The following is a 24,917-nucleotide window of genomic DNA, read 5'->3' as shown; positions in this document are numbered from 1 at the left end:
TCCAAACTCATCTAATGCCAAATTGTTTGCAGTGTTTAATATTTAAGTCCAGGCTTTAACTTAAGTTGAAGCAAAACAAGACAATAAGTCCAAACCAGATGTTTCAGATCCCACTGATTTTAACTCTGTGCTGGTATCATCCAGCAGCCTTCGTTTAAAACAGAGTAAGGCTTACGAGACTTCATAATAAGGCCTCAAATAACAATGCCAGTTTAGTTTTAGCCTTAAAATAACTGGGATAGCAAGATCCCCCGCACAAAACAGATTTTTTTTATCTCATAGAAGTTCAAAAGTTCCATTAAGCAGGCCTATTTTAAAACGTACAGATAGATGCATCTCACATACACACTAATACATTTGCAAAAGAGCAAATGGAAAGCAAATAAAACCCAAAACAATAAAATAAAAATAATAAAATCGTTTGCATTAGTTCTCACATATTGACAGGATAAGTTTCTTGGTCCAAAGATGAAAAATACTTCCAAGTTAGAAAACATTTTAAAATCAATAAAAAAAAATAAAAAAATGAAAACCTAATCCATCACAACATCACAACATTTGTCTTTAACAATATTCGAATGCTTGAATTTCCAAACAGGAATGAATAAATGGAGCGAATGCTTTCCAATATGTGCCGCTCCCTGACCTAATCTCACCTGGCACTGGAGTAATATGGACTGCCTTCCTCTTCAAACCGATTAACAATTGGTTCCTTCATAGCCGCCTCTTGTTCAGCTGTGAACTGTGAATAAATAGTTAAAAAACAGAACATATCAATGAGGGCTGGGGCTGCAGGCATTTTAAAGGTTGCCTGAATTGTTGATGGTGAAATTGAAATGTAAAGCTGAAAGCACATGGCCGTTTCATTTGTCGGTTTCATCTACTTGGAAATACTGAGCAAATTCTTTTTGAGAGAAAAAAAAAAATGATAAAAAAAAAAAACTGAGCAAATGCAGAAGCTTCCCACTGCTTTTAGTTCAACTCCAAGGATGAGACGGGCGAACAAGCTGTCAATCAGAAGCACTTCTTTAATGCAATATTTGAAAGAAAAAGGACTCCACATATTTGGTGTTCTGCGGCCCTTGGAAAGTTCCTGAAATAATTCTAAGGTCTTTGATCAAAATGTGATTTTGAGCTGATCAGGAGTAGGCCTTAACTCAGACTAGAGTCCATTTGGGGCAAATACCATAAACAAATTAAAAGGCTTTTTACTTTGGATTAAAAAAAGAACAATCATGGGTATAAATATGCTTTTTAGTGGAATTTATAATTTATTCCAGAACAGGATATGAAGAGCACCTCTCCTTGCTGAGTTACTTATAAACACTGAACTCCATTTAAATTTACTAGGATATGTATTTGTTAAAAAGGGTAAAGCTAACATTTTAAATGCCTATACATTCACCTCTTTATTCTAAATAAACACGCTGCCTTCTCAAGCCAAATCAGTCACTTCTGCAGGTCATTTAATTTGTAAACAGATTCTACCAGTACGTAATCTAAACTCAACATAAATAGGCTGAGTAGTGAAATTTAAAGCATATATCCACCAACAAAAACCTGTCAGTTTTTAAGACCGGTGTTATCCACTGCTTCTGGGCTGCAAATTTTATCTGTCTATATTTATAAATGATTGTTTATTCATTCTAGCTGAGAAAAGTCTAATCTTAACCTTTTTATGTTCACTTTAAGCAGAGTTTGAACCACTGACGTACAAGCCCTGTCGCTGTGTAATGTGTGTGTGGGCAGAAGGGAGGTGGGTGGTACCTTCCTTTGGGGCAAGTCTCTCAGGCTTTTATATAAAATATCTGCAAATTAAACAACCATCTCCTAATAGTGGATACAAAACAAGAGTGCAAAAGCTGTAAAATTACTAATTGTTCAAGACTAGAACAACAGTTATTTTTTCATTTTTTTCCGTGAACTAGAAAAACCTTCGGTTAGTTGCAGACTAGGGCTGCAACTAATGATTGTTTTGCAAATAGATTAATCTGTTGATTATTTTTTCGATTAAAAGGTTAATAATCCGATAGCCAAATGTTCCTTAAAGAATAATTTTACAAAATTCAACCATGTGAAACTAAAACTTTTCGTCTCGAGGAGGTTCTGGATAGAGCATATTGACAGACCAAAAAAATGTTTTTCCATCTTAAATGCAAAATGTTTATGTATTTTTTAATAATTTCGATATAATTACTGCTCTAATTGGGTTGCTTTGTCTGCTAAAGGCATGGTTTACAGTGTTGATGCTCCAGTTAACGATTAATCAATTACTAAATTAGTTGATTATTATTTCAATAATCATTTAATCACGATTAATCTGCTTGTTTCAGCCCTAGTGCAGACCACGACCAAGTAGCTCATTTCCAACAACATACTGTCCACTTTAAGTTAAAATATGCTTTCACAGAATCTTTTTTTAAAAATCCACAGATCCTGACAGTAATTCTGATCATCATCAAAATCGAATAATTTGTTTCGGTCGCAATACGAACGTTTTCTGAAAATTTCAGCTTTTCAGTGTTTTAAAGAGTCAGACAAACCAGTGCAGATGAAAAAATAACCCCCTTCTGGGAGGTAATACTAAAACCATGTGTTAATGTAATTCTTTACATGCTGCTTTATGTTGGTTTAATCCATAAATCCAAAGAAAATATAGTGTGACACAAAACAGGGAAAGGTACACAGGAAAGAATGCTTTTGTGTCCCGTTTCTACAAATCTTTAGACATTAATTTCTTGTTCCCTCAGGTTCAACTAAGAGTCAGAGCTCTAAAAACAACATATGAACAAATTGTACTCATCTTTTTATGCCAGCTAACACATCATTAAAACTGCTGCTTTTTATGGCACTAATGTGTCACTCTAAAAGCAATTAATTCATTTTTAATACACCTGTAACAGCAAACCTGAGACATTTTAATTACCGCTGCTTAATGACGGCACTATTCTGGATAATGCATCACAGTTGCACTTAAGGCTGATATGATTTCATTCTGCTGTGATTTACCATCAACTGAAAGAAATGTGCCTTTCCTAATGTTTATTCCTTTGGCAGCCAATCAACCACAGTGTATTTATGGCTTCCCAGAGAGGGCACAGAGGGGCAGATTTATTCCAAATTATTACCTCTTTTCCCTCTCGTGCTCTCTGATCTTTGGTGATGGTGGCCAGGACCGTCGCCGCCTGCTCACCTCCCATTACAGAGATTCTCGAATTTGGCCACATGAAGAGGAATCGAGGGCTGTGAGGAAGAAATAAAACCTTGAACATAACATTTTACAAATACATACATCAGAGCACCTTAGAACATTTTCTCAAATACACTAAAAAAGCTATTTCATATTTAATTAAAAGCTACTACTGTTTTGCTTTACAACAGCTGATGAATCTGCTCCCAGTCAGTTCCTTTTTCCTCAGCAGGACATCATGTAAGCATGGAGCCTGTTTTAGTCTTCTTGTATGTGAGGAGATGACTAGTGATAAGCATTATTTTACTAAAGGAAAAAAATTATATTTTTTTTCTGCTTTAAACTTATTGCAAACACCGAATCCTGATGGTGATTTTGAAAAGAAAAAAAGATTTTTTCACTTCTTATGGTTGTTTTATTGATAAATTTAGCAACAGCTGCCTTTTTGACAAAATACTAAACACAGTTATAGCTTATAGAAGACCTTAACAGAACATGTCATTATAGTTTTGAAATGGCTTTTGCTGCATTAAGCAACAAATGTATAATGCTGCCCCAGACTGAACATAAATAATGATAATTATATGCACAACTAATTATCATAGTCTAGGTAGTCATTTTCATTTTTGATATTTGTTTACAGTTACATTGTAATAAATGTGTATCCCCAATTTGAATTTCTACATTGTCTACATAAAATGACCATAGACCTAATGAGAAAAAGGCAATAACTTGTAATACAGTACAGTAATTTCTATCTAAGTGCATTTGTGGGCAGATATAAGCAAAGTTACGACAGAAGTTATTAATTAAAAATGGTACTGCCACAAATTCACACCTATCCAATCATAGATGCAGGCTTTAATGCTTACATTGATCTGAATATTGGTTCTCATCTTTGGCCAATGCAGCGGGATGTCCCTCTAAAGGGGAACCGAGGCATGTGTCACCCTTAAGATCTAAGCTACAGAGTGTGATTTTCAGTGGCATCTAATGGTCAGACTGCAGGGACATGAACTGCTCCCTCAGCCGTTTCTCCCCCTCAAACAACACGAAGGCTGTCTTGGTACAAAATGGCTTCTGCAACATCACCTATCTTGTCAAGTGAAGATGAGGTTTGTTTGCATGAATACTTTTATAATATTTTATCAGTCTGTGTATGATATAAATGGGACTGGAGTAAGATAACTTCATTGAGCGTAATGGGGATCTCTACAGTCACTAGTTTTTCAGCTCTGCACAGCTGCTGTAGAGCAAAGATGCCTGCCTCCATAAAAACGTCACCGTATCCGTTGTAATTATAAGAAGCAGTTTCTAGGGCAAAGTACACAAAAAAAAATTAGACGTTCAGTTCATGAATGACAATGAATAAAATACTTTTTTTATATTTTTGTCAGTAAATTTCTGTAATTATTTAACAGTGGAGCCTTAAATCTAGAACTACAAAAATAAATAAATAAACATGTACATGCTTTGGACTCATTAAACACAACTTAACAATATTAACATAAGAAGCCAGCATTATAAAAAGTTATAAAGATAATATAATAATAGGGTTGGGAATTGAAAAGATTTTCACGATTCCGATTCCCTTTTCGATTCTATGAAACGATTCGATTCTTTATCGATTCTTTTTTCGATTCCAATTTGGGGGAAAAAGGAGAACAAACAGTTTGATTATCAGAATCAACTTTGTTTACTTAACTATTGCACAATCTTACAAACTCAACAAGATCAAGATGTCCACAGGAAATGTGAAACTGGAGTAACATCTGTGTTTAAATGAAAAATGAATACAAGAACAAACTTAATAACCAACAATGTCTAATAACAAATGATGGGATAATAACCTATTTTAAATAACAAAAAATACTAATTATAAAACAGTAGTAGCACTGCAAAAAATGTAAATCTAAATAAGTCATTTGTTCTTAAAATAAGTTCATTTTTTCTTGAATTGAGTAAGTAAGTGACACATTTTGCCAATGGAACAAGACAATTTACATTTGAAATAAGAAAAAAACTATTGCATTGTCTTATTTCAAGTGCATATTATCTAATTATCTTATTTTAAATGTAAAAATACTCATTCCATTGGCAAACTGTCTTATTTACCTGCTCAAATTAAGGGTAAATACACTTGATTTAAGATATTTTTACTTAATTTCAGATCGTTTTTGCAGTGAGGGAAAATTAACAATTGTTTTGCAGAAAGATGAGCATATCTGCTTTTTCTGGAAGGATACGGGATCTTTCAGCGCTTATGGTGTCTCCAGCCGTGGAAAACACGCTCTCAGATGGGGTGGAGGAAGCCTGCACACAGAGGTAGTTTTCAGCCAGTCCAGATAGCAAGGGCAGCGTATCTTGCTTCTTCCACCACCACAGTGTGGCGCTATCCCTGCAGGGGATGGAGGGCAAGCTTTTACAGAGCTGGATTTCCTGATCTACCCTCTGGGCTAAGGAAAGACGGGGCTTTGATTCACAAAGTGACCGCAGCTCGTTGTCTTCCTCCTCGAATAGTTCTTCCAACTTGCGTAACTTGCGTAACTTGCGTAACTTACGTAAAAAATGTGACGTAAGTCATGCTCCCCAGAGCCGGCGCTCTAGGCTCTGGTGCTGCGGGAATCGAAAAAAGAATCGTTCAGCGAGCTGCCAAACGATGCCATGGAATCGGAAAATACGGAACCGGTTCTTAACAGGAACCGGTTTTCGATTCCCATCCCTATATAATAATATCATAAATAATTTCCGACCGATTTCAGGTTGCCCCATCATTCACAGGCTGGTAACTGCAATAACTCTTACACTAATTAAAGCTTAGACTGACTGCTCCCTTATTAAACTATAACACTGGTTCTTTGTGGCACTAGGTAAGTGTTTCACATTGCAACTACATTTTCAAAGGCAACAAATTTAAGATATATCTGAACTAAATCCATAACAACCACCAGCTGCGGAGAAGTACTAACCCATGCTGCACTGAGCTGCATCTGGTCGATGTCAGGTACCGAATGGGAAACAGTGCTGTCTTAAGCCCGGCGTACACTGTGCAATGTTCCGGGCGATTTTCCAGTCGTGTGAGAATCTTTCGATCGGGCTGACTTTCAGCCTGATCGTGTGTCGTGAGTCATGTAGTGTACAGGGGGTTAAGAGTAGGGCTCGCTATTGTTCAAAAATTTTCGGTTCCGGTACCAATACCGATACCTTCACTTCGATACCGGTTCCTGAACGATACTTTTTTCGATACCAGTTTTATAATATCAATTCGAGAAAAAAAAAAGAAAATTACACAACATAAAAAAGTACAAATCTTGAGTTTTATTTTAAGCTCTGAAAATTTCCATTTACATTTTTCCTCTTACATAAAATAAAATTTCAGTGTCTAATATTCACTGTTACATTGTGAGGACCTTTTTACTTAGCAGTTTTCCTTTAGAAAAATTATCATGTCTGACAAACAAGCCCGTTGAATGGGATCCTACTGACAGAGCACCGCTGGTATGTGGGGGTCTGAGCGGCTCCGACAGAAATATTGGAAGGCAGGATGAACTGACTGCACTGATTAAGTTTTCAGGTGGATTTTCCCACTTAAAAACATAATAAAACTACTTTATTCCCACTGATCACAGCAAATATAGCTGCAAGGCAAATAAAGGATAGAGTAGCTCCGCCCAACGCGCGTCAGAGCCACTTTTGCACCGCGCAGCCAGAGCAGCAAAGCTTCTTCAGCCGCGCGTCAGAAGCTGGTACAAGCAGCAAAAAAGGAAGCAGCAGACGTGATTTTGCTGCTCCTGCTGTGTCCAGTTTGAAAGCAGCATGATTCACTCCGCTTTGTCTTTGCTCTGCCCACGGGCTGCTGAGAGGAGGATGGTCGCGCTGGCTGCGGTCCGCTCTTCTTGCAGTCAACACCGAGCAACTTTCTGCTCTTAAATTATTTCCGTGCACGATGTGTTGCATTGCGCACTATCAGTCTTAATAAAGTGAAGCCACACTTTTGACCTGGGGGGGCATTTTAAAGGGGTTCCATGACGCTGCAACCAGTTCACAACAGATACACGTGAACCCTGGCTGTAGGCGTGACCACCTATGTATTTTTCCTGGATGACGCAATCACGTTAACTGTTATAGCCAATCACCGAAACTTGGTACCGAAAGACGAGGCATGTTTCGATACTCTGTAGAACCGAAGCATTTTGGTCGGTATCATAAAAGAACCGAAGTTCGGTACCCAGCCCTAGTTAAGAGGGATGATCAGCCTCTCATGACCACCTCCCGATCAGGAATCGGGAGGTAGGGAGAAAATCAAACATGTTCGATCTTCTCCAGACCGTCGAGGGCAAATTTCTCAGTGCGCATGCGCAATCAAGGATTCTTCTGTAAACACAGCAGCATGGCAGGGATGCAATGAGTGAAATGCAGTTCTGTCTGTAAAATTGACAGATCGAAGTAGCCACGTTTGCTCAGCCATGTCTTTTTTCCAAACACATTGTCGCCTTTTCTTTTTAGGGCTTTCAGCACTAAAGTGCACAAATTGCCATAGGAGCGCGTTTCACTCTAGTGAGCTTCATATTCATCTTCTATTTGTTTGGCTTCCAAATAGACCAGTCAGAGCAGCTCCATCTCATTGCGGAGCTGAGTCCGACGTGGTGTTTAGTCGTACAGTGTGAGCAGTAGCTGCGTGCAACGACTGAAAAGAAAATCGCACAGTGTACGCCCGGCTGCTTGCATCGCTCAAGCTTGTATGAGCAATGCAAACAGTAATTTTTAAACAGAGCATGCATGAGGAGAAAGGGGCTTGTGCATGCTCTTGCACACGTTTAATAAGCGTTCCCTCTCTAAAGCGGATACAAGGTTGTGCATGTGCATTTTTTATTTTAAGTGGAGAGGGCAGGTCTTTTCAAAAATTCACGGAAATCCTCCACTATACCTTCAATAGGGTGCATGTGATGTGTAAAAACATTTCCAGAAACAGTCAAAACCAAAACAAGCCTTCTATATTTCTAAAGACAAACTGATGTTATCGTGACAGTAATGACACAAGTAGTAAATCATGTTTTGGTTGGAAAGTACAAAGTATTCTAATTTTCAGTTTCATTGGACTCTAAAATGTTAGAAGATACAGAATCCTGACATTTTTGCAGTTCATTAATGAAGTTATTTTGTTTTTCTTGTAAAGTCTTGGTACGAATATTTTAAGGAGGAGGGGACCAAAAGTTTGGACACGCCTCATTCATCCATCCATCCATCCATTTTCTAGCACGCTTAACCCGAGTGGGGTCGCGAGGGGTGCTGGTGCCTATCTCCAGCGCACCAGCACTACACCAGCGCTACAAAGAAACTGGATGACATGAGGACCGCCCCAAAGAAAGTTAGACCAAGAGTCACCTCTGCTGCAGAGGATAAGTTCATCCAAGTCAGATGAACCAGCCTCAGAAATCGAAGGTTACTGTGTGAATCAGGCCTTCATGGTAAAATAGCTGCAAGGAAACCACTGCTAAGGACAGGCACCATTCAGAAGAGACTTGTTTGGGCTAAAGAACACAAGGAATGGACATTAGACCAGTGGAAATCTGTGCTTTGGTCTGATGAGTCCAAATGGGAGATCTTTGGTTCCAACCATCGTGCCTTTGTGTGATGCAGATAAGGTGAACGGATGGACTCTACATGCCTGGTTACCACCGTGAAGCATGGGGGAGGAGGTGTGATGGTGTGGAGGTGCTTTGCTGGTGACGCTGTTGGGGATTTATTCAAAATTGAAGGCATACTGAACCAGCATGGCTACCACAGCATCTTGCAGCGGCATGCTATTCCATGCGGTTTGCGTGTAGTTGGACCATCATTTATTTTTCAACAGGACAATGACCCCAAACACACCTCCAGGCTGTCTAAGGGCTATTTGACCAAGAAGGAGAGTGATAGCGTGCTGCGCCACATGACCTGGCCTCCACAATCCCCGTACCTGAACCCAATCGAGATGGTTTGGGGTGAGGTGGAACGCAGAGTGAAGGCAAAAGGGCCAACAAGTGCTAAGCATCTCTGGGAACTCCTTCAAGACTGTTGGAAGACCATTTCAGGTGACTACCTCTTGAAGCTCATCAAGAGAATGCCAAGAGTGTGCGAAGCAGCAATCAAAGCAAAATATGGCTACTTTGAAGAACCTAGAATATAAGACATATTTTCAGTTGAATTTATCAACAAAACAAAAATCTATTTGCATCTCTTTTCTATCTCTTCCTCTTCGTGGACATTTTTTCCCCCACCATTTCTTCTAAGAGAAATGGTCAGATTCAACTAAGATCTGTAAGACCAGGTCAACGGCTCACACAAAGAAAACACTAGAAATGAGTCACACAAATCTAATCTTTGCAGCTAGCAGCAAAAATGTTTTTACAATGAAACATGGATTGTGTCTGATGTCTGAAAAATTTATGATTTTTCAGAGAAATCAATTACATATAAAATGAGATCAATAAATTAAGTCCAGCTATCCTAGTATTTTTTTAATCACTGGTGCCTGCAGTAAGAATGCCATTGCAAAGGTCAAAAATTGTCTCTCTTAGTCCGACACAGTGCTGAAACAGCTGGGTATAACTTCATTGAAATATTTTACAAAACACTAAAATAATGGTGAACATAAAATGAACGGACGAGCGCTGTAGCAAAAGAAAAAAGAAAAGACAACTGACTGCTAATCCCTTCTTACTTATGGTGATTTAGAGATCACTGTCAATAAAAAAATAGCTTTAAAAAAGAGCTTTCCCATTTTATGCAAATTACGCACTGTCCATATAAATCATTAATATCAAGCAGGGAACATTTTGTTCTTTTTACTGAAATACATCTCCAGACCCAACAGGGAGAGACTTCTCCCTACCTGTACGCTCTTCCACACATGCCGTAGTTGCCTGCACCGTAGGAACCACCGATGATGACTGTAATCTTCGGCACATTGGCGCAGGCCACAGCAGTGACCATCTTAGCACCATCTTTGGCAATACCTCCAGCTTCATACTCTCTTCCCACCATGAACCCTTTGAAAAACAAGCAGAAAACAGGATATTAAAGGAAAAAAAATGAGTGGTTTGTCTTTGCTACTCAGCACATCAACATCATTTCAAAAGAGGAAGTCAAATTTGCACCAACCTGTTATATTTTGAAGGAAAATCAAAGGAATGTTTCTTTGGCAGCATAATTCGATGAAATGTGTTCCCTGAATAGAAAAATCAATGTTTTTGAACATTATTACTCACACTAGAGAACTGCCAAGAGGTAAAATCTTAGCCGTGCATCTTCATAACATTAGGATAACAGACCTGGCATCTCAATGGACCAACAACAATATAGCATTAAAATAAGAAGACGCATTGAGTATAATTGTACATATCAAAAAACCCTCAACCCAAGCATGTGTGCGTACGCAATGAATTATCTCAATGCATCATCTTAACAGCAGCTGATAAAAATTGACCTGTCTGCATCACATTGTCCAATAATCAAGATTTATACATGTTTTCAAGTCAGATTTTCTTGCTCTCGTCTTTAAACACAGAATGGACGGTATGTTAGACAGACTGATAGAATAACGGATGGACAGACATTCTGATTGATGGATCAGCAGGGGGGTACAATGAACCAACAGCCAGAACGATGTATGGATGGTAGGAATAATTGATGGATGGGTGGACAGATTGATGGATGGATACAAGAGAGTGCATGTTATTTTCATGTTTGTTATTCACCTAACTTAATAAAGAACTGAGAGCTTGTACATAAAGCAAACACTAATGCAGCTTAATTTTGGTTATTGTTGTTGCAGGCTTCCTTTTGTTAAGGAAGCTTTCCTTGAATTAAAAGCTGCCTAGATGGGGGGAAGAAAAGGAAAAAAAACTAATCTGTGTCTGTTATGTTTCTGCCTGGTTTACTTCTTATCTGTAAAAATACTCAACAGATATGCTTTTAAACCTCCCCAACACCTTGTATAATTGAAGCCAGGGTCTGTTTAAAAGTGATGACAGTGTGTCTCATAAATGCATCTTGAACACCAGGTCCTGTATTGATTTTTGGTCGAATATGCGCTCCAAGCATGGCTTCTCCACAAAACACTGTTGGTCTATTTTGACAGTAATTACACTGATGATATGAGCCTGTTGTGAGCAGACCAGACAGAGAGAGATAGATTTAAAGAAGTCAAGCCTGTAATCTAATTCAAAACATGTCTGGAAAAACATATAGGTGTATTAAAACAGATTTGACTCATCATCTCATGTTTATCCTGAAGTAAAGTTTGTCTCGGCTCAAAGCCAATTAGTTTGCAAATTAAGTGAAATGTGCAGAATTTTAATTAAGGTTTTAAAATGCAACGTTACAATAACTACAAGGATTTGGTGGCAGAAAAAAGGGAATTTGCTAGGTTACTTTGTGTAAGAAACTTGGCCGTTAGAGTATGAACAGTCTGCAAAGAACACAAGAAAGGAAACAAACTGGTATCACTGGAAGCAGCAAATCTGTGCAGCTAACCCAAACCACTTCAGGACTCTTCATTCTTCAGAGTTGTCTAAACATTATATCACCTTCACTTCAAGGTGAGACCCATTTTTTTTTTTAAATACCTTTTTAGCAGACTCTGAAAACAGAACTCCGTTATTGCCAATAATTCCAACAGGGTATCCAAATATTCTTGAGAAGCCTGCAGAGGCAGAGATTAAAATTAAAAGGTGAGGCTGGTGAAGCAAATGAAATGGAAAACAATATTCGACCATATACCTGTAACCAGCGTGTCTCCATAAAATGCCTTGAACTCATCAAATTTACTGCCATCCACAATTCTGGCAATGACCTACAAACAAATAAATGTGTCAGATCGTAGAGTGGTGGAACGAAACGTCAGAAAAAAAACAGCCATTATGCAGAAAACGAAGCTGAAGCAGCCCAGTAATGTCACAAATCTTAGGTAACCTCCTTTATTAAAGTGATTTAGCCACTTGCTGCGAGGAGCTGCCTGTTCCAGATAAGAAAGAAAACTCTTGTAAAGGAAAAGGCACAGCTGGTTGTTCACCACACCTAAACAGGCTGTCAATGCTGCTCTACATCACAAACACTCTGGCATTGCTTGAGTTAACAGTAATTCTTGCTCCTGAGTCTGCATTGAGCACCAGAGTCTCAGGAGCAGCCAGAGAAGAAAAATAAAGTGATTGATGCCAAGCAGACATAATCAACTGAAAGCCTGAACACTGCTCCCCCTCAGCCTTTAAAATACATATCAATGTAGGCTAGGATTAGATATCAGAATGGAGGTGACTATTTATTCTATTCTATCTTCTTTGGAATCTGTTCAGAATCAAGTAATGTCTCATCAACATTCTGAGTGCAGCTCACACAGTTTAACGCCTTACAGAAAAATCATCATATCAAAGCTCATCTTTTCCCAAGTGCAGTCTGAAACATTAAGCTCGCTTCACTTGATCAGCTTTGCAAGGAGCCGGACAATTACCTCTCTGACATCAAAGTTACGTTTCAAGTTATCTCCAACTATCCCGTAAAGCTCATCTGCGGGGTAAAGGGGGGCTTCACTGGGTTCTACAGTGACCTTAAAAAAACAGGAAGAAAACATAAAGGTAACAGAGAGTTCAGGCACAATTAGGTGAATTTAATTAGCAATTAGACTAGGGCTGGGCGATATAGAAAAAAAGCTTATCGATAAAAAAAAATGCATATTGATCGATATCAATAATTATTGAAAAGATTTGAAACCATATTTTATGTGCAGCTCTGCCTGGACTTTTTATAATATTGCTAAATGATTTAATTTTAATAAAAAACACAAACACAGACTTCAAATTAAATCTTTATTTAACCAAATTTTTTAACCATAACAGAATTGTTTTAAAGAAAAATAACTTAAGAGACCTGAGTTATGTTATTAAATAATGACAAAGAATAAACTAAAGTGACCAGAAAAGTGACCAAAATAAATATAACAAATAAATAAATGCCCCCCCACCGCCGCCGCCGCCGCCGCCCCCGTTTCCTGCGTTATTACTTTGAAGTTTCTGGCCCCTCAGCATTTTTCTCTCAATTGTTAGAACTACGTGGGAAACTGCCCAGAACTGAAAATATATATATATATTTCCCGAAGATTCCTCAGAGGAGAGCCGCGTCGGGGCCTACACAGCTCGTACTCCTGCGGGTGTGAGCAGCTGAGATGATAAAAAAAAAAAGTTGGTTGTGTTATCAGACTTCGATTTCACTGGTTCCCTACACATTTTACAGATGACTGTGGTTTGTTTTTGGTCCGACTTGCCATGACCGAAATACTGCCAGACTGCTGAACTACAAAAACCCTTCTTTGGAACAATTTCCTCCGCCTCTCCTTGCTGCGACATCTTCATGTGCTCTGTGTTGCGGTTTGAGAGGGCGGCGCTTGGTGACGGCGTGCCTGGGTCCGCGATTGTGATTGGTTGGGAGGAAGCAGTGACTAGCATAAACCTACATGCTAGGCTACAATGAGAAGGAAGGAAAACTACGTTTCTTTTCTATCGAACTTTTATCAACCCTCTTTTTTTCTATTGCGCCACACGTCTATCGATCGATATATATCGTTATTGAATTATCGCCCAGCCCTAAATTAGACCATTGATTGGACTGACCTCGATATTCTTCCTGTAGTTGAGACTACGGACCGTCTTTCGGGCTAAATGGAGTGCGTGGTTATCATCTAAAGCGTAGTGGTCTGTCACACCTGATTTTCTGTGAAACAGGAAAGAAATCAATCCCAGTAGTTAAGAGATGACCATGGAGTGGAGAGCAGGTGGAATATACAGATCTAGCAGTCATTTAGATCCAAATACACATTTACCATCAAATAAAGCTAATGTGATATAATTTCAAACATTGGACATCACATCAACAGTTAAAGGCGCTTCATTCAAAGCAGTGTATTTGGAAAATGTACAACAGCCTTATAGAAGAGAGGAAAATCAGTGATGTTACACGAAATACTGTGCTCATACTTGCAGTGTAGATCAGCACCACCAAGATCTTCTGCAGATACCTCTTCCCCGGTGGCAGCTTTCACCTGTTAAAAGACACAAAGAGGTTTCATGAAACTGCTGCAGCAAGAACTGTCTTTTTCTGCAGCTGATTGATTGTTTCCTACTGTTACTATTTCACCATTCATTTGCCAGTTTGACATTTGGTCTTTGGTCTTTTACTGCAAATTATACACACCTTAGTAATGGTTTGATCCTGGCCGGATGTACAACAATTAAAAGTAGTGGTAGTAATCTACTATATCCAATGATTGATCCACAAGTTGTGGTTGTGTGACTCTAACATATACACCATCAGCAGGAGGTTGCTCAGTTATTTAACAAAAATAAAGTGTAACACAACAATGAGTAATACACAACTATATCAGGTCTATGACTATCCTAGTGTAATGGAGATATTTAACTCTAAGGACATAATAAACTGCTAAGCACAGTCAGCTAAACGGGCATCAACGGTTTGATTACACATATAAAATTTAATATGTTGGTGACCAACAGCAAATGGGCAGGGAGGAAATTAGGGCACAAATGGGCAAAAGGTTGAGCCACACCAACCCACATCGTCTTAATTCAGTCTTCTAATTCATACAGAAAATGATGCCTTCTGATCAAAAGAGTGCCCAGAAGATACAGAACGAGTGAAATAAAATGTGCTTTTTGGCCCGAGCCCAAACCTCCGACCAGTTTGACCTCCAACACATCAGGTGTTAAAAGCTACTAAGAGAAATGAGCATCGGTTTCCTCACAACAAGCCTCAGGTCTTAGCAGCCAGAGCAACACTTTCTATAACTGCACAACAACATCTTATCAATCGGCAATACATTTTGGTTGCTATCATTTCACTGGCAGAGATGATAAAAGAAGAGTGGATTATATTTCCTACATGTTTCTAAAAGTCCTTTGTTAAATTTAGAAATTAGAAATGTAATCCAGAATTAAATTGGCTTTATATTTTGAGGGAAACAAAGGCGTCTTTGCCTTCTTTGGGGGGCTGAGCAATTATTTGCATTTTCAATACAATCACAATTTAACCAAAGCCATTTTTAGATTGAAGAGGTGTCTCAATTTTGATCACAACCCATTTAACAGGAGTCAGAAACACTGACTTTCCCACCTCAGCTCTTTAGGAGGCAATGCACTTAAAATGGGTTTGCTGTCACACCGAAGGGAAGAGAGAATTGCAGCTAGCATGCAGATCATGCAAGCAGAAGTCAGCACTTTTCTCCACAACAGTAACAGTAAAGTCCTGCGACATTGGATTCTGGACAAGTAAACTTAAAAGGTCAGGAAAACCATGAAAGACTGAGGTGAAGTATTTACATCTTTGTGGTTAGAGAAATGGAAAACCAAACTAAAATGCCAATCGTAATATTGTTAAAAAAAAAAAAAAGAAGAAAAAAAGGTTTACATCTTTGGCAAAATTGTTCGCCCCACATCTTTGCATCCTGTGATCCAATATTTTGTAGAGGAAGGCATTAGAAATGTTATGTGCTCCCACCGTCTATGTTAGTGATAACTTTATTCAAATAATTAAAATCTGTCTTTAATAGCAGGGATGTCTCAACCCAATATCAATATTGGAAATCAGTCTGGTTTCAGCCAACAAAAGGAATGTTGGAACCTGTATTAAAATCCCCAATGTAAGCATGCTGGAAGAAACTCTCTGCTTCAGTTTAAAGTTTATGTAACTTATCAGGGCTCGATGTTAACCATCACCTGATCTCCCAGGGCAAGTAGTTTTTATTGTTGGGAGAGTACAAATTTCATTGCATTTGCCTGCCGAGCAAGTGGAATGATCGCAAAAATGCCAGCGCCATTTTTGTTGTTCTGTACACATTCTCGCGTGATTTGAAAAGGCCGGGTGATTTTCCGCCAGAGGGCGTGATTTTTGTCCACCTAGAGGTAATTTTGATGTAGTTACCAAAACGACAAACGGCTGCATTTATTTTGTCAGGGAAAACTAATCCATACTCAGTTAAAAGTCAGGGAATTCTGAAATTATGTAAGACTGTGGAAACCCTGTATAAAATAACTGTATAATGATTCTCTAGAAAAGTCACATTATATTAATAGTATTATCTTGTATAAACATACCGTGACTCTAAAATAAAAGTTATTCATTTGTGACATTGACTTCTGTCTTGTGATTTATCTTAGGTTTTTAACCTGTCAAGTTTTTTTTTTTATTTTTAACATTACAATTTATATTTGTCCAAGCACACAACAGTTTAAAGAAAAGTTTAGTTTGTCAACCCCTGCTTATTGATTAATAATAAATTGATCAGTTTTAACTCCTACCTATTGTTGATGACAATTGCCCCTAAATAATACCTCTTGATTAAATCCGCCGATATCATATTAGGTCAATATCAATTATGGGCTATACACAAAAAAATATCCAGTCAGATAATATGGGCTAATTTGAATTAAAAATGGTCTTTCCCCATGATCGTATATTAGTAGGAACAAAATCAAATGGAAGAACAAAAAGAAAAAATTGAAAATTACAGGTATGAGATGATACAAATGAACAGAAAGATTTTATGCAATCTTTTAGACAAATTCTAGGACAAAATTATCTCTTGTAAAAATGTCTGGCACAAAGGAAGAAACAGTGTAACTTAGTGAAAAACTTGTCTTTTTATAAAGCCAACAGTATTGCACCTTTCATTTCTCACTGTTGTTTCTGTTAGGTCTCATTTCACACCTGTTTTAAGGACATGGTAAATATTCGCACTAATTGTACATAAAACACCTCCTGTCAGTGAGAATGGAGTGGAACCTTTATTCTAAATGAGATGCAAAACATCTCCCTAAATGTGGATAAACAGCATGGCCATATAGATGCTCCTAGTCAATAAAACCAGCGCGCAAATGCTGGCTTGCTTCTATTTTGCCGAAGCAAAAGCTGCTCAGTCATAGTAACCAGCTGGTACTGGAATTACCAATTCAACTGTAATACCATGAGAGGATGCAACAATCCACATGATTCATTTCATGATTGTAAAATACAAACAAGATGAGAAAATCTGCAAACCAGAGGAGGTCCTCCGAGGAAGATGGTTCCTTGCTTGCGCACAATGATACTCTCGTCTGCCATTGCTGGTACATATGCTCCTCCAGCAGTGCAGGAGCCCATCACAACAGCAATCTAAGAAGAAAGAGGAAGTGTTAGAAATCTTAATGCGAAAAGAAACAACCCCTCCAGCTAGATTAAAGAACCATGAAAAAATATATCTGCAATGAAAAAAAAGTCTGTGGTAATTTTTCTTCATAAAAGTTTCATTGACTAGCAAGATATATTAAAATGTGACAAATCACCAAAATGATTCAAAACACACACTAGAGGATATGACTTTTAAAAGACTTATGACTGCAATTTTCTTTTAACTTTTAGGGGGCATAAGGACAAACTTTGTAGTGGTTTATTATGCAAACCATTAAGCCTATCAAAGGATAACCACAGATGTGCATCATTCTCCAGTATTAAGTAAAAGAAGGTTTTAATATAAATAGGAAGAAAAATGTTTTGGATGAGTCCTTAAAGTTGACATGTTTAACTCCTCCTGGCTACTTCTGGGTCAGTTTATTGCAAATGTTTTTTGTTTTTGTTTTTACTGACAGCATTTAATTTTACACCTTTGGTTTTTCATTATTTCAAGGCCTTTCTCTTTCATATTGGTCTAAACTAGGAGTCAGCAACGTGGGGCACCAAGGGGCCCTCAGGGGCCTCATGGGGTGCCCACTGCATTTTCTGAAAACAGCACAACTCACCCGTGGGCTAAGATTGAAATTTCTATTTTATTTTGTTTGACTTCTTTTTTAATAATTTATAGAGCTATTCATCATTTTAATCATGCAAAGTATTTAAGCATTTAAAGAGATTTCAGAAGGTCAATATCATAAAGAAAATTAGGAGTTAAAAGAAACAAAAAAATATTATATTAATATAATATATTTATTATGTATGAAGTTAAGGTGAACGCTGATCCCCCCAGTTAATAACTGTTTAAGTGCAACCTGCTGAGGTGTTTATAACCAACATTCACACAATGAATGATCCTGCAGATCCCTTTAGTCGACAAATCCAGTCGACTTTGGTCTCTCAAAATTTAATAAAGCAAAATGCCCAATTTGTGTGAAAGTTGTCTTTTATTACGACTTTAATTAAATTGTAAATACTTAATATTAATATGCTTTTCTTCACTATCTTTATTTGATTAAAAAGTCTGTCACAAGCACCTTAAAGCCTCACCTGAGCAATTCCTTCTGAAGATAACCTGGCCTGGTTATAGAAAATACGGCCAAAGTGATCTCTGTCTGGAAAGACGTCGGCCTGTCTGGGAAGATTGGCTCCTCCAGAATCCACTGAGAAAAATTCAATGAAGAAAAGTTGAGTATTTAGATCATTTATGATCCAAAGTCTGATAATGAGTGTTAAAGAGGAAACTCATGCTCCTTTTCCAAAGATATCAACACATTTTTTTCTTGTCTGAGCGCCTCCGACAGAAATAACATTAGAAGGCAGGATGATAATCTGGATGAACTGACTGCAATGATTAAGTTTTCAGGTGGATTTTCTCACTTAAAAACATATTAAAACTACTTTATTCCCACTGATCACAGCAAATATAGCTGCAAGGTGTATTTATTACAAAGTATTAATCAAACCTGGGAGCTGGCCGTGAGACACATCGCTGATGACACAGAGCGCTGTGATCACTCCTCTGAAACAGTTTATTGACGCATAAATTAACTTAAAATGCAGAAATCTGCCGGCAGAATATGTTCGCTTTTATTATCCTGGTGCCGATATCGAGCGGTTGAATAACAGCAAGCACAGCGTTCATTTGTTTCACCATGGCTGTGAGATGGGCACGCATGGAGTCACAGATTAACAGCGATGGTGATGAGTGGAAAAAAACACCTGGTCTCCTTACATACACCTCCCTCAGCCACTCTTTCATCATCTCCTCATTGAGGAGATGAGGAGTTCTGCATAAAGCACATACCTATTTTTTTATACACAATCCACGTCCACACTTCCCCCTTTAACGTTCTCATGGTGGTCTCAAACGTCCGCAGTAACAACACACATAGGGCGCACCGCACCATAGGGCGCGCCACACATTTTGAGGGGAAAAAAAGACTTTTATATGCGCCTTATAGTCGTAAAAATACGGTATTAATGTATGTTTAAGTAAGCAAGGGCTAAAAGTTTTATTTTTTAAACTAAATTATTTTAAGATTTAGTGTTTGAAAAAATTATTCTAAATCTAGCAAAACATACCCAGGTAAATGCAGGGTAAGTGATTCTGCTGGGCGATTTCTTGTGCACGGAGGTGTTTTTTCACTGTAATGGGGTAGTAGGTTCCTCCTTTAACAGTAGCATCATTAGCAACAACAACACATTCCACCCTAAGAGGGAAAAACATCAAAGGGAAATTAATGGAATTTGCTTTGGAAATTAGATGTTTTATTTTTATCAAATTGATCAAACAGTCAACATCTTTTATATAATCCAACATTCTTTTATGAAAAATATACTGACCCTGAAACACGTCCAATCCCAGTGATCATCCCCCCGGCAGGAACCTCCTCTTTTCCATACAATTCATATCCTGCAAACTGGGAAAATTCCAAAAACGGAGTCCTGTAAAGACAATTAACAAAAACTGTCACACTTTTCTGATTCTTAAAATGAGGAACAAAACACATCTGCTGGATAAAGTTTACTATTTCAATAAAATATAAACAAAACACAATTTTTTAAATAACTCAAAAACTAACTATGGTAATGTCCGCATAATAATGTACAGGTGCTGGTCATAAAATTAGAATATCATGAAAAAGTAGATTGATTTCAGTAATTCCATTTAAAAAGTGAAACTTGTATATTATATTCATACATTACATACAAACTCATATATATTTCAGATGTTTATTTTGTTTAATTTTGATGATTACAAATGACAACAAATGAAAATCTCAAATTCATCATATCAGAAAATTAGAATATTACTGAAGACCAATAAAAACAAAGGATTTATAGAAATGTTGGCCAACTGAAAAGTATGAACATGAAAAGTATGAGCATGTACAGCACTCAGTATTTAGTTGGGCCTCCTTTGGCCTGTATTACTGCAGCAATGCGGCGTGGCATGGAGTCGATCAGTCTGTGGCACTGCTCAGGTGTTATGATAGCCCAGGTTGCTCTAATAGTGGCTTTTAGCTCTTCTGAATTGTTGGGTCTGGTGTATTGCATCTTCTTCTTCACAATACCCCATAGATTTTCTATGGGGTTAAGGTCAGGAGAGTTTGCTGGCCAATTAAGAACAGGGATACCATGGTCCTTCAACCAGGTACTGGTAGCTTTGGCACTGTGTGCAGGTGCCAAGTCCTGTTGGAAAATGAAATCTGCATCTCCAAAAAGTTGGTCAGCTGCAGGAAGCATGAAGTGCTCTAAAACTTCCTGGTATGTGGCTGCGTTGACCCTGGACCTCAGAAAACACAATGGACCAACACCAGCAGATGACATGGCACCCCAAACCATCACTGACTGTGGAAACTTTACACTGGACTTCAAGCAACGTGGATGAAGTGCCTCTCTTCTTTTCCTCCAGACTCTGGGACCTTGATTTCCAAAGGAAATGCAAAATTTACTTTCATCAGAGAACATGACTTTGGACCACTCACCAGCAGTCCAGTCCTGTTTCTCTTTAGCCCAGGCAAGACGCTTCTGACGCTGTCTGTGGTTCAAGAGTGGCTTGACACAAGGAATGCGACAGCAGAAACCCATGTCTTTCATACGTCTGTGTGTGGTGGTTCTTGAAGCACTCACTCCAGCTGCAGTCCACTCTTTGTGAATCTCCCCCACATTTTTGAATGGGTTTTGTTTCACAATCCTCTCCAGGGTGCGGTTATCTCTCTTGCTTGTACACTTTTTTCGACCACATCTTTTCCTTCCCTTCGCCTCTCTATTAATGTGCTTGGACACTGAGCTCTGTGAACAGCCAGCCTCTTTAGCGATGACCTTTTGTGTCTTGCCCTCCTTGTGCAAGGTGTCGATGGTCGTCTTTTGGACAACTGTCAAGTCAGCAGTCTTCCCCATGATTGTGTAGCCTATAGAACTAGACTGAAAGACCATTTAAAGGCTTTTGCAGGTGGTTTGAGTTAATTAGCTGATTAGAGTGTGGCACCAGGGGCCATCAATTTTGAACCTTTTCACAATATTCTAATTTTCTGATATGATGAATTTGAGATTTTCATTTGTTGTCATTTGTAATCCTCAAAATTAAACAAAATAAACATCTGAAATATATGAGTTTGTATGTAATGTATGAATATAATATACAAGTTTCACTTTTTAAATGGAATTACTGAAATCAATCTACTTTTTCATGATATTCTAATTTTATGACCAGCACCTGTATGCTTTATGGTGTTTGAATATTTTAGATTTTAAATAATGTAGTATGTAGAGGGTATTTGCAAAAGCCTTTTTTGTAGCAGATCTCAATGCATCACAATAGTTAAAAAAAGTCAAACCTACTAAATATAGGATCTAAAATAAATTTATAAATATTAATAAATTCAAAAAAGGTATTATTGAAGGGTATCAATCAAAACTTTTCTTTACTTTCAATTGTTAGCAAAGCTAGCTTGCTCTGGTAGGATTGTTTAGTTTTTTTCTTCTGTTTTATTCCTAAATTGTAGGTCACAACTAAGATTCCCTCTAAGCTGAACACTCTCAGAAGAAAATCTATGCAGCACATAAAACAAAACTGTAAATCAATTAGACCAATAACATTTTCATCTGTATCATTTTGAATCTGTGCATCATTCGTGTTTCAACTTAAAACCAACAATCAGTATTCAACAAACAAAAACAGAAAAACCTTTAGAAATGACTACAATATTTTTTGGGGGAAATGTAATCCATTCATTCCTTTATTTTAAGAATCACAGAGTGGATCTCTAAATTTAGATGACGCTTTGCCACATAACAAAATGAAACAGTCATAAATTATAAATGGAACTGATGACGATAATACCCTGGATCCAGTAGTCTGTCAATGCGCTCTCTTGGCAACAGCTTCCCTCGAGATGTATGAAGTTTTCTTGCCTTTTCTCCTCCACCTTTAGTGATAAATATATATGAAAAAAACTTGGATTGTTAGTTCTTTTTTAAGCATCTTTTTTCATCAACAAATCCAAAGTTGTCTTGGTATGGCACAGGCTGTTCACTCCATTGAGGGTATAGCAGAATCAGTCAGAACAAATGTAACTGAACACGTGAACTTTTCAATATCTGGTATTGACACAGATCTATGATGGAGTATTAGGGGCACATACTATTTTGAGAGAATAAAGGGATAAAGCTACTAATATAACGAGAAAAAACTAAGAGTAAAATATATCACAATTTGTGAGACAGAAGTCAATACACAATTAAAACAGAATAAAGTCAAACATCAGGAGAATAGTCATTCAGTCGTTTGCAGAAGCATTGCAGAGTCCTGAAAATTTTCCACAACGGAGTCTTAGGGCCAGGCTATAATTATTTTTCTTTAAATGAAGAGATAGGTCATAACATCAGGTGAATAAAGCCAAAAGGAAATCACAATAAAAGCATTTATTATAAAATAAATGTTAATACTACAATTATAAGTGTAGAATAAGATTAAAGTCCCTCTAATATTGAATAAATATCCCTGAGTCTAACAGCAAATCAGCCACATCCAATGTAGCGAACACCAACTTGTCGCAGCATAAGGCTGGCCCATCCAATGATGGGTCTACATATTAAAGGAATAGTACACCCAAAACATGATTAGCCTTAATTTTCTACTCACCCCCATGCTGAACAACACTCTGGAGTACTTTTTTGATATCTCAAATGCATCTGGAGATCTGGGAGGCTTCTTGCTGTCTGCTGACATTCAAATAATGGAGGTCTATGGTGCCCGAGACAGAAAGGTCCATAAAAGTCCACAAAAAACGTGTCAATATTCCTCCATACTGCTCGTCCAATGTATTCCAAGTGTCCTGAGTGGGTAGCATCCAGAATTTACTCGAAACGAAGTCATTTAGAATGTTTTTAGAGCATAAACAGTAGTGTATAGGATTTCCTGAAAGCGCGCACATGCGCGTTCACGACGCTACGGAAGCCGGCAGACCAAACCAGATGAAAGTGCGCATTCAGCGTCTGCTCTGTCAATAATGCAAGCGTAGAAGACCAAATGTTCTGTTTACCTGTGCAAAGAAAGAAACAACGAAAGAAAAATGTCTGAGGACTTCAGTGTTGAGGAAGAGCATGAGTTCTTTGCCGAGCTGAATGCGTTGGTTTGGTCTGCCGGCTTCCGTAGCGTCGTGAACGTGCGCACTTTAAGGAAATCCTATACACTACTGTTTATCCTCTAAAAACATTCTAAATGACTTCGTTTCGAGTAAATTCTGGATGCTACCCAGAATACATTGGACGAGCAGTATGGAGGAATATTGACACGTTTTTTGTGGACTTTTATGGACCTTTCTGCCTCGGGCACCATAGACCTCCATTATTTGAATGTCAGCAGACAGCAAGAAGCCTCCCAGATCTCCAGATGCATTTGAGATATCAAAAAAGTACTCCAGAGTGTTGTTCAGCATGGGGGTGAGTAGAAAATGAAGGCTAATCATGTTTTGGGTGTACTATTCCTTTAATGTCTATGGAGTCTAAAGGTGCCTTAGGGTCATTGCCCTGCTGGGGGAACAACATTCTCCAATCAAGTGCTGTTCACAAGATATTCAGTAAGGTTTCCATTCCTTGGAAAACAAAACACATTTTAAGTTATTCCAAATTTTGTAGCTTAGTGCTGTATAATGAGGTTTATCTTCCCTAGCAAAAAAAAAAGTAGCACAAGTTAAGGTTTAATATTGACCTCCTTTATCTTCTTTTTCTGGTTCCGACACTTACCCAACTTGATCTTCTCTGTTCGGCTCCTCAATTCATCAACCAAAACCTTCATTCGCTCATAATTTTCCTGCAAAACAATTGATTTTTAGTATAACTTTCTGGTGAGTAAAGCTTCGAAAACGGAATATAATCTAATCAAAATGCTTGTCCATATAAATTATAGAAAAACTACTGCATAGTGAAATTACTAAGCACAACTCATGGTTGAAAATGGTTGCTTTCATAAATGAACTATTTGACACAGAATTTCAAAAATAAAAAAATTCTGAAAAAGGTGTTAATGAGGGAGCTTTACATGCAGTGTATGAGCATATTTGATCCTGAGGAAAATCAAAATACCAAGGATCTAGACACAAGTATAACATATGATACAGAATTACTTGATGAATGTTTATTAATATGGGGTTCCATTAGTGCCAAAAATATGTTTAAGTGTCAATGTATATGTTCTAAAGTATGCCTTATTTGTTTATGTCTATGTAATGTATATGTGCACATGGTTTTGCAAGGTATTTATCTTTGAATGTCTAACCTCATTTTACATAAATGTCTAAACACAACACAGTATTATGAAGACAGTGAAAAGTAAAAAAAAATAAACTAAGAAATCAATTTCACCTAATAACTGCAAAGAAAATTATGCGACACTACCTAAAAACAGGCAAACTAAGCTATCAGATACAAAAAGACATGGGAAGTTGGAATTGCTGCCAAAGGTGGA

The 24,917-nt window shown here is 37.8% G+C and overlaps 1 protein-coding gene across 1 annotated transcript in view; it reads right to left on the bottom strand.

The window, feature by feature from the left end:
- mccc2 (methylcrotonoyl-CoA carboxylase 2 (beta)) overlaps window positions 1–24,917 on the bottom strand; it is a 28,446-nt gene that overhangs the window by 2,869 nt on the left and 660 nt on the right. The window contains exons 2-16 of the mRNA XM_038277342.1: window positions 24,197–24,263; window positions 22,293–22,377; window positions 19,790–19,891; window positions 19,529–19,656; window positions 18,494–18,606; window positions 17,276–17,389; window positions 14,200–14,264; window positions 13,837–13,936; window positions 12,681–12,776; window positions 11,954–12,026; window positions 11,800–11,876; window positions 10,334–10,400; window positions 10,065–10,221; window positions 3,129–3,243; window positions 657–742 (exon numbers count right to left, since the gene is read on the bottom strand). Of these exons, the coding sequence (XP_038133270.1) occupies window positions 657–742; window positions 3,129–3,243; window positions 10,065–10,221; window positions 10,334–10,400; window positions 11,800–11,876; window positions 11,954–12,026; window positions 12,681–12,776; window positions 13,837–13,936; window positions 14,200–14,264; window positions 17,276–17,389; window positions 18,494–18,606; window positions 19,529–19,656; window positions 19,790–19,891; window positions 22,293–22,377; window positions 24,197–24,263 (1,445 nt within the window). The remainder of the gene's footprint in view (window positions 1–656; window positions 743–3,128; window positions 3,244–10,064; window positions 10,222–10,333; window positions 10,401–11,799; window positions 11,877–11,953; window positions 12,027–12,680; window positions 12,777–13,836; window positions 13,937–14,199; window positions 14,265–17,275; window positions 17,390–18,493; window positions 18,607–19,528; window positions 19,657–19,789; window positions 19,892–22,292; window positions 22,378–24,196; window positions 24,264–24,917) is intronic.

Source organism: Cyprinodon tularosa, unplaced genomic scaffold (genome assembly GCF_016077235.1).
Source record: "Cyprinodon tularosa strain WSP-4 unplaced genomic scaffold, ASM1607723v1 ctg130, whole genome shotgun sequence".
Taxonomy (NCBI): Eukaryota; Metazoa; Chordata; class Actinopteri; order Cyprinodontiformes; family Cyprinodontidae; genus Cyprinodon; species Cyprinodon tularosa.
Note: the sequence above shows the minus strand (reverse complement) of the source record. Positions and strands in the feature narration are given on the sequence as shown.